At 31.9% G+C, this 11,192-nt stretch overlaps 1 protein-coding gene across 1 annotated transcript; it reads left to right on the forward strand.

The window, feature by feature from the left end:
- The first annotated feature begins 1,072 nt into the window (after positions 1–1,072).
- On the forward strand, positions 1,073–6,750 carry LOC128994965 (sulfhydryl oxidase 2-like). Its single transcript, XM_054419823.1, has 2 exons — positions 1,073–1,236; positions 4,658–6,750. The coding sequence occupies exons 1-2, from the start codon at positions 1,089–1,091 to the stop codon at positions 6,289–6,291; spliced, it is 1,782 nt and encodes a 593-aa protein (XP_054275798.1). The 5' UTR covers positions 1,073–1,088; the 3' UTR covers positions 6,292–6,750.
- The last annotated feature ends 4,442 nt before the right edge of the window (positions 6,751–11,192 follow it).

Consider the following 11,192-nt stretch of genomic DNA (forward strand, 5'->3'; position numbering starts at 1 on the left):
AAGTACAACTGAATATCAACAATAGACAATCATCTCTTCCAAGATGATTGAAAGATGACATGCTAACTGGCAAATTATCTTGTATTGAATACACAAACACTCTGCCATACATTGTCTGGTTCTTGAAGTAGCTATACTTATAACAATCTGTCAAAAATTTAAATTTATAATGTGATAGTGCTATTTCAAAAGAAAAATATCTAATGTAGAAGAATCCTATGATTGTGCTGATTTTTATTTTCATCGGATAATTAGTAGATAGTTAATTTGAGTTATTATGCCAATTTTGCATGATCCAATTCCAATGGTTAGGTGAAGTTTCTAAAGAGGAAGGTACAATATCTGTTCTAGGTTTGGTTTGTTACTTTTAATTGTGTTTTGTTATGATTAACATCTATGGACTTGCCTAATGCAAGATTTTCAATTAGCCTTACATCAGTGACAAACCAAACCAGAGGCGGAAACAATTTGAAAGTAAAAATAACAAATCATCAATGTCCTTTTGAAACCAAACATTTTAATTTATTGATTCTCAACCCCTTTGGCATATAATTTAAATCCTTTACGAGATAAATAGTTAAAATTACGATTGTCAAATTGAATCAACAAAGCTATAAAACATCATTGTTTAATGGTCTTTCAATAGATGGCAACCCCCAGACTTGTAATGAGATCTAAGGACGTAATTTATGCTCAAAAACCAAAATACAAGCTTCCGCTTTTTCATCTCTGCTCACTAAACTCAACTTCTTAGGATAACAAAATAACCCTGTGATTCTTTGAACTGTTATGTAATTAACAAACTTATCATGTAAATTCAGACACTAAACCGCGACCCGCTTGTTTTAATAAAAGATAACCTCAGTTTAGGATTATGAGTGTATCAAAAAGTTTTTTAAAAGCGTTTAACACAAAAATTCATTGATCACTGATATTTAGCAATGTTAGCACTCATGAAATTTCCAACAATCCCGTTTTTGATCTGGCTTACTTTCATAGAGTTTTCAGAGTCATATGTTGTTCGCAGGGATGTAAAAAGTGATTTTGATGATTCTAACGGTGCAGGCTTGTACAATGGATTTTGCAAAATGGTGGTATTAAATAGCACTAACTTCAACCAGGTAGTTTATCAAGAACAGAAGGATAAACTATGGCTGGTGGAGTTTTACAACCATTGGTGCGGTTACTGTATACGATTTGTAGCTGTGATGAAGGCTTTTGCAACTGAAGTGTATGGTGAGTAAATAACTTTAACTTTATTAAGGAATTTTTTTAAAGTAAATAATTCAAGTAGCTTACCTGAAAAAAAGTCTAGGGGCTAAAAGATACACAATGAAAGAACACAGAAAATAGCACTGATATTTCGTCCTGAAGTAGAACTTCTTGAGAGAGTATTTCTCTTCAACCAAATCTCTAAAGAAGTTACTCTGGACTCTTAATTTCCTCCGGTAAGCTGGATGAACTCTATTCCTTTTCAAGAAATTTTGTACCAGCCAATTGGCTTTCAATTAGAATATAAATAACTTTATTGTAATTCAAGTTTAACAATTTTTAGCCATGACCATTCTGATAACTAGATAACAATAACGTAATTGTATATTACGTTACTAGTCCTGAAACCTAGTGTTCTAGTGTTTACCGGACAAGTGTGTCATTCACGTGCGAGTCAATGTCGAGTGCGGGATTAACGAGTCCAGTAAATATATTTTGGACGAGTGACGTATGATATTTTACGCCATACTATAAGCTAAATAATTTATAAATAAAAAACTTTTTTTAAACAAAACGTTTTTAAATGCGCTAAAAATTAGAAAATAATTTATAAATATATGGAGAGTATAAATACTTGTAAGATTTAAAACGAAAAACGTGGGGTGCATGCAATAGATAATTTACAATTACCTTTACCTATTGAACTAATGTATTAATTATCAATTGCATGCACCCCACGTTTTTCGTTTTAAATCTTACAAGTATTTATACTCTCCACATATTTATAAATTATTTTCTAATTTTTAGCGCATTTAAAAACGTTTTGTTTTAAAAAAGTTTTTTATTTATAAATTATTTTCTACTTTTTAGTTTTTAATGTGTGTGGATGTTAAACCTATTTCATGCATCTATATCAGATTAGGACAGAGGCATGTGGGAAATCTAAGGTTTATTTGAGTTCCTTTTCATATAATTATGTATTAGATTGGATGTACGGCCTACCTACTAACTATAAATATATCAATCTATTTAATTATTGTTTACTTTATAGAATCTATAATATTAAAACGAAACAATGTTTTTTTATTTCACGATTCTGAATCAACCACTCGACGGATTTTCATGATTTTTGTGTTGAAAGAAAGATAATTTTGAGAACTAGGGAATGTCGAAGCCATAATTTTAGTTTAGGGTTTCAGTTTTTTGCAAATTAAGTTTGAAATTTAAAAAAGTCTAGCAGCCGACGCTAACATTCTACTCTAGCTTTTGGTATAATAACAGCTGTCAACCTTCCGCGTTTTTGACACAAATTCAGCTTTTGGATGAAAATGAAATGACATACGTAGAATTTACTTATTTATACTATGTGTAATGCTATAACCATTGATACGTTTAATCGGTAAGATGATGGGAGTTTATTTAAATATACATAATAAAATAATAGATGTTCTAATTTATTTTTTTGAGCAGTCTTTAAAATATTTAGTTTGTTTTAGTGAAATATAATTTGTTATAACTAACAGGTGGTTGAATAAAAAATATTCTATAGATGTATTTGGTTAGTTTATTTACTTTGAGATTTTGTCATTGATTATAGGAAATAAGTAGGATTCTATAACCATTGCTGTATACGAATCGAAGCTCACGCATCTTCAAAAGAAAGCTTATGGAAATTATTTTACTAATCGACTTATGAGGAAAGGTTGGGGAAATAACAATGATCACATGTTTTAACCATCGATCTCTAGAGATCGATGGTTTTAACTCATCTTGAAAGCTTTTTCTTTACTATCAATTTTGATCTGCTTAAACTATGCCTGAATTACTAGACACACTATATACAGTGTTAATGGACTACTTGATTCCCGTACGTAGGACGGGCCAACAGCTCGTATTAAATAAATAAAAAATGACATTATTAACAAACACCTTTATATCTGCAATCAGATTGTTTATCTTTATTTTGAAATATTTGTTTGTATAAAGTATCTCTTGGGAGCAGAACCTGTACCTCTTAACCTCTGCTCCACGAACTGTCAAATTTAAGGATTTACAGCTGACTTAAATTAATTGATATATTTTACATTCTTTCAAAATGTTAACATGGAAAACTTGGAAGCCCATGGGGCGTAGCCCAAGGGAAATATGAAAATTAAATGCTATAATATTGCATTGTCATCCACTTGTGAGCTATGTTTCAAATTTCAACTCTCTAGCTCATCGGGAACTTCGTTTAAAATTGATATAAAAATTTGTAGGAAAGTGAGCTAATAAAAACAAGCCCATGGGGCGTAGCCCAAGGGAAATATGAAAATTAAATTATATAATATTGCATTGTTATCCATTTGTGAGCTATGTTTCAAGTTTCAAGTCTCTAGCTCATCGGGAAGTATCAAAATTTTCAAGAAAGCGAGTTAATAAAAACAAGCCCGTGGGGCGTAGCCCAAGGGAAATATAAAAATTAAATGATATAATATTGCATTGTCTTTCATTTGTGAGCTATGTTTCAAGTTTCAAGTCTCTAGCTCATCGGGAAGTTAGTGTAAAATTGATTGCAAAATTTGTACCGGACAAGAAAGCGAGCTAATAAAAACGTTTTAAAAATCTGTAAAAATCCTAATATATTTCCACCGACTAAAGGACTAAACACTACTCATAACCTCAAAGAGAGGTTATGTTTTCACTCCTTACCAAATAAATACTATCAGCTGGTTGGTGTCCAGTAAAATTTCATTACAGTACATTAGTACATAATGAAACACCATTAGATTGCTGGCGGCAAACAGCTATTTTCTGGATGGGAAGTTCGTAAAAATAACAGTGTAGTGTGGTGTAAAATCATAGATCTTATTAATGTATGCAATTCTTTCTAATACATTGTTTTCCACTTACACCACTATATTGTAGAAGTGCAATTTTTTTAAAAATCTAAAAGGTAAATTTGTTGCTAAAACCGAACTATATAATATTAATATTTTGACTGGATTCTTCATTAAAGAAAATGTTGAATGTAATGTTAAAAAAAAAACTTCTACAAAAACTACTTTTAACGTATTTTCAAAACCACTTCTCAATTTCAATTCTTATCCCTAGAAGCTTTCATATTATTGGGATTGTTATTTACATTATTTGAGGCAACTTCACATTACCCTTTTCTACAGTATGTCTCACAAAAATTCAATTTGAAAATTTATGATGCCCTTTCTCAAACCTACACCCTAAAATGAAAGACATGTTCTGATTTGTTTTAGCTTATCACTCAGTTTGAGCCAACTAAAAAAAGGGATTGTAGGATTACGTACCACATGCACTGAAAAAGTAAGTACTATTGTGATACCCTTTGTGTTATACGACTGTGTTCAGATGATGACCACATGATGCTTAAGATGGAAACATCAAATTCTAATTAATTCACACAATCTAATAATTCTCATTGTACTTACAGATTGGCGAGATGTAGTCAAGGTAGGTGCTATCGACTGTGCAAATTCAATGAACAATCAAATCTGCCGAAATCATGAAATCAAAAGAGTACCGTCAATCAAAATCTTTCCTCCACACTCAGAAGAAAACTTTGTAGGATTAGAGTTCGGAAAGGGGTCAGAGACTACAGTTTCTGAAATGAGAGAAAAACTTGCCCAGATACTCAAATCCTACCATAACAGTCAGAAGGAAATCAGCGGACCCGTAAATTTGGAACTTTTTAAGCATTATGAAATAGAAAAGCTACGGAGCGAGATGATGCCTCCAGTTACTTATCTTATGCTTGTGTTTGAGCCGAAAGATTCTCTGGTTGGAGCTCAAGTAGCTTTGGATGTCTCTAAAACTCCAGAGATAAGAGTGCGATTAGTGCATCCAAGAAACACAAATCTTACACATTTGGTTGGTATGGAGGAGGGTAAGAGTGGTGCGGTGATTTTACAAAGACATTATCAACTCTCTACACATTCACATTCAAACTTTTCAGAAGGTTTGTTAGTAGAAAACAATGATATACCAAAGGAAGATTTAAATGTGAGTGTGTTGGAAGAGGAAATTAAATTATCTTCACAAGCTGATCAAGCCAACGATATTAATCAAATAACAAATATCTCACAGTTTGAGTTCATTCCGTTAGAGACTAAAAACTTTACCAGGGACGGATTGAATAATGCAGTACGAAAATTCTTGCGTGAACACGGTGTCGATATAGCTGCAGAGTTACCTAAAACGCCAATCATTCACACAAACGTTTCAGTTGATGAAATCAAGGAAGCCATGAGGAGGGAAGAAGCGCTGAAACGAGAACTCAACGTAAAACATTTGTCCTCAGTTGTTTTCCAAATGGATATAGAATCAGCTTTAGAATATGCCTTGAAGGGAGAAATAACATTGAAACAAAACATTACCGCATCTCAATTGGAAGCGTTGAGAGACTTTATGTCAGCAGTGATAAAATATTTTCCCTTTCAAGGCCAAGGGAAACAATTTTTCAAAGAATTGAAGGAAATTGAGTTGGATAACAAGGATAGTGTTTGTGGAGAAGATTTTCTCAGAACCTTTAAAAAGTTAGAAGAAAAATACCGTCCGTTTATGCCAAATCTAGAATGGGTTGGATGTCGAGGGACTATACCAACACTCCGAGGGTACCCTTGTAGTTTATGGACCTTGTTTCACACTTTAGTCGTACAAGAAGATCTTCAAGAAAGTAACTCTACTAAACTCCAATCAGAGGCTCTGAATGCGATGACTGGTTACATCAGGAACTTCTTCTCTTGCAGTCCGTGCGCTGAGCATTTCAATCAAATGGCAAAAACCATTGACGGAAACGTAACATCACAGAGAGATGCTGTTATGTGGTTGTGGAAAGCTCACAACAACGTGAATCTACGACTGGCAGGAGATGAAACAGAAGATCCCAGACATCACAAAGTCCAGTTTCCAACCAAAGACGCTTGTCCTTCTTGTTACTCTCAGGATGGATCGTGGGACGAGACAGAAGTTTTTACTTTCCTCAGTAACATGTTTACCAACATTGTTTTGTTCAATCCTCATGACTTGCCGTATTATGTATCTACTACGTCCATACCAACATTGTAGTTAAATCTTTTGATAACTTAAATAATATCCATAATATTACTTAAAAGAGTCTTCACATAATATGTAGTAGGTAGATGAAAAACTGTATGAACATTCTTTTGTAACATAACTCAATTTAATTCAAGGTCTAATATTTATGGCGGAAAAAATTGTCTTGAATCAAATAATCTTTGAACTGTATTGTAAGTTATGCCATTATTTATATTTGTTATGTATATTTTCATTTTGTACTAAGCTTGATATCGTAGCCTGTACATAATTGGTACATGTTGTATATTAACTCTATATTATAAGAAATCAATGACTAACTATTTACTGTATAAAAACTTAAGTCTTCTTAAATAACTATTTATTTATCTACTAAATTATCCACTAAGAGCAGTTTTTTTAATCACAGGTTTAAAAGCACACAGGTTGAAAATCATGATTACATAGAATTACTTATAACATATTACATGTTTATAAAAATAAAAGAGTAAAAGTACGGATTTGTATTTTTATAAGCCAATGTCAAATCACCAAACCAAATGGAATACACTTGTTGTCATACATTTATATGAACACTTTAAGCCCTAAGGCCGATGGTGGATGGTAGTTCAGTTGGCTGAAGCTACTGACGTGTAGCATTGAGGTCTTTCAACAGGCGCGGGTTCAAATCCCGTACATGTGCAATCAATACTAAGCTCAATAATGAGTGGCTTAGCTGGCAGGAGAGGCTCTCCTTAAACAGTGTCAGCTTGGAGGGAAGTTGGCGGTATTATTAAAAGGATTGCACACACCTGTTTTGCTAATTTTTACATTGGTACAGTATAGAGAAACTGATTTTTCCCATTTTTTGGTTAAATATGGACATAGTGTGTTGAAATAAACATCCTTATGAAAAAGACACAAAAGAACATACCCTAAAAATTAATTATCACAATATTCCTGGTGTCATTGGGTTAGGGTTAATTTCAAGGGATGAAAATTAAACTTTGTTTCACAGTAAACAATCAAGCTTTATTCAACAGTTTCCAATCTGGGTAGGCAAACACATAACCATCAAACTTATGGGCTAATAATTGTTCAACTGAAATTGGTAACTAATAAAATAAAATATAAGATGTATATAGTTTCTATTTCAATATAAAATAATACATTACCAATCCCCAGCATTAAGATAGGAATGACAGTGCAACTAAATATAAAAATATAATAAGGAATACTTCTAAATATGTCAGTAATATCGTTTATTTAAAATAAAACCTTAAAAATAATCAAATGCATTAATTAAAAGATTTAGTCAGTGGTAGAATAATAAAACTAGAAAAAAACGTCAAAACTTATTCAGAAGAGTAAATTTTGACTGTCACTATCCTTACATTGACATTGTTTCAACACTGTTCTACATATATTACTTATGAAAAATAACGTCATGTAAAAATTTATAAAAACTAAACTCACTACGATGCGCAAGTCATGAATTTGAGATATAAGAAACTTCAAGAGTAATGTGCATCTAACATAAGCTAAGAGGTTATGTGCACAATGTTATACGAAGAGTTAATCTTAAAAAGAGTTTTAACATTAAAACAAGCAAATAGTATAATACACAATTTTAGAATAATTTTCCCTCTCACAAGAAAATATAGATAGTTTTTTATTTACATTAAATTTATTGCTCCATTCAGCAAAAGTTGTTAACTTGGAATTATTCACTTCGTCTTCGTTCCAGCAAACGTATTAACAATTATACTAGCACATGCCAAAGCTTAATTTTACAATATTCATTGGTACCTAGAATGACTTATGGCTGATAAAACGTTACCAAATGTGTCAACAATTGCAATAACATCAGCTGTTGAGTGTTAGTCAGCTGTTTGAAGCAAACCTTTCATGTCCCATTCCACCATACAACTTTAAATAGCTGGGAAAGATCCATATCAATTATTAATAGAATTCATAAAGGTAAAAACAATTTAAAATACTTGTGGAATAAAACCTAATACAACACAATTTTATACTTACGTATCAGATCTCTTTTATTGCTAAAACATTTTAGAGAAGTCTGGAATATTTTTTGTATTATAAAATAAAAGTTTCTCACCATTCAGTTTATTTTTCATAAAAAATGTTAGTCAAAACTTAATTAGTTAATTAACCACTAATTTTTCAAGCAAACATTTAGGGTATTTCAATTAAAATGACCATAGTTGTTTAACCCGCAAACTACTAAAAGTAGCATTACTGTACATGTAGACTAGAATTTAAACAAATTTCATCTCCTACTTCCTACTTCAAGTACGTTTGGCACAAAACTAAAAATAAAAGTCATCGAAATTCCCACCAACTTGAAAGCATAATGAAATCAAAGTAGTACATAGTTTCAGTTGTGACTAGAAAATCTAACACCAATGGATTTGATGATGGGTCAGTACAAAACCTATAGAACACATCTAACGGCTGCAAACAGCCCTAAACTTTGTACTATTGTCTTCAACTAGTACGCTAGAACATCCATGGACGAAATTTACATGTTTCAGTGTAAAATCCTTCAACCAATCAGGTTGAAAGTCTTGATCAATCAATACATTTCCACCACAATATATTTAACCAAACAGAAATGCTTTTCTTATTAATTTTTAGTTAGTTTTAGTTTTAATGTTTTGTAAATCATATGATGATGGCTATATCTCATTAATTACATAAGATAATTATAATGAAAATGAATGGGGATAAAGAGAAAATTGTAATTTAATTTTCCAATATTTTGCTTAAGTCTTAGTTTTACAACAATCACTTTAGTTCTATTTTTTTTATTAAAATGGACCTAGTCCAGGAGCCAATAGCAGATTGCTTTTGTGTCTACGATGATTATATTTTCTACCTCGTTACTAAAATCCGTCTGACATAAAATATGTTATACCTGGCAATAAGTTGTCAGAATTACATAGTTAAAAAGTCTGCATATTGTCACAAAAATTAGTAATTTACATCACAATCTGTCCGTGGCCCATTTTAACCAGGTCTATTTTGATATTAAAACTGGCGACAACTTTAACGTGGGGATGGAATACCTGGCTCCATCATTAAACTAAGTTCTTATCTAATTCATTAATAATGATATATTAGATTTTAGTTTAGAAAATAAGAACTTATAACAATGCTTAACCTGCTAAGTCCAGGTATTGTAAAAATTTAGTAGCAAACACAATTTTTTCCTAGTACTAATTAATTTTCAAAGCGCAGTTATATATTTCATTTACTATTACAGGTCTCTTACACAAAAGTGGGGATAACACAAATTTCATTACATCAACACACTTGTAGGGTGCTACAAACAATTACAAGGTATTAAACACTGAACATATAACAGGTAATGGTCCCAAAACACAAGCAAGGGAATTTGACACAAAATTGGAAAAACATTTAAACATTTTGATCATTTAGTAGCGATAACTAATACAGTTCAATATGCATTTGGTTTGAGTGGGGAAAGTGTACGAGTCACAGAAAAAGAAAAGACAGAGGACGTTTTATATGGTGTTGATGTTTCGGCCATGTGATGGTTTACAATATATTGTGCAACACACCGATATAAACAAAGATGGAGAAACTGCCATCTCAATTTGTAGACACAACATTTAGTGCCATTGGTCAACACAACAGTACTAAAACGTCCTCTCTTTTTTTACAATTAGGTTTCTTAATTCGGAATTACAAATTTGACCTCAGTTTTACTACTCATTGATCTAGTTGTTGAATTAAACAATGACAATAGGCTAGCAGTAATTAACAATCTAGATATAAAAATACTCGTGTCCTGGATCCTATTCCTATGGACTCTAGATACGAAAATAGAATTCAGTGCTCATAACTGAAGTGAGGATCATCAAAGTAATAGAGGATTGGGAAGGAGAGTATCTGTATTGTTGGTCTTTACAAGTAATTTATAGGAAATTTGTTATAAAATTATCTAATCAAGGATTAAGGTACTACTGTGAATAAATTTGGTGGATAACCTTAAAACCTAGTCTACAGTAATTTTTTGATTACAGAAACACTTATCATGAAGTAGGCATCCCACTGCTATATTTAGGTTGTACCTAGCTTTATAGTAAAACCTGCAAGAGGTATTTCAGTTTGTTCTAATCCTTTTACCAACTACATCCTTTTTGTGACACAAAAAAAAAACAATTTACACAGTAAGGATGTCTATAGTCTGTATGATAGAACCTGTCTCCTTACCGTCAGTCATTAAACCATTGACCATTCCCCAGGTAAACCTCTGGTGAGGAGATAGATTCGATCATACAGACTCTATGTATCCAAAGTAGATGAACTGCACTAGTGACAGTAACTTTCCGAAAACAATGCTGAATTACTATTTTATGATTTGATTTAATCCCAACATTTTTTAAAATTATTTACCATGTATTTACTCTTAAATTCCAGAAGGCCTCAATATTTTCCCTCATTTGACTAATGAAGACAAAAAATGTCAGATTTTGAGAGAAATATTTTTTTTTTATTTATGAAAGGTTTTAAAATGTATACTAATATCCACTATATGTTAAGCCTGTGGTACAGTACAAAAACGGTACACCCATACTTTCAGAATCCATCTTGACTGCTATAGGCCTTGTCAGTGTTGATTTGGGGTAAATAGTAGCATCATTTTTACCCTCTGCATCCCTTTGATGCTAGGTTAAAGGTTAAAATACCTATTTAGTAACATTGGATTTATAGTAGTATACGCAACGATTGCGTAAAGATAGTGCTAACGATACGAGTAGAAAATTTAAGGTATGAACCTATTTACGCGAGTTGCGTAAACTACTTTACCTACGACAGTGTTTTAATTACTAAAAATCACTACTCATAACTTCTAAGAGAGGTTATCCTCTCATTGCTACTGACAG

The sequence above is a fragment of the Macrosteles quadrilineatus genome, unplaced genomic scaffold (genome assembly GCF_028750875.1).
Source record: "Macrosteles quadrilineatus isolate MER2022 unplaced genomic scaffold, UCM_ALF_1.0 Scaffold_5__1_contigs__length_97177068, whole genome shotgun sequence".
Taxonomy (NCBI): Eukaryota; Metazoa; Arthropoda; class Insecta; order Hemiptera; family Cicadellidae; genus Macrosteles; species Macrosteles quadrilineatus.

Bases quoted from the DNA above. Each gene is read 5' to 3' on its own strand.
- LOC128994965 (XM_054419823.1), top strand. From the start codon at position 1,089: ATGGTGGTATTAAATAGCACTAACTTCAACCAGGTAGTTTATCAAGAA. The intron at 1,237-4,657 runs GTGAGTAAATAA...TTGTACTTACAG, and splicing joins TTTTGCAACTGAAGTGTATG to ATTGGCGAGATGTAGTCAAG.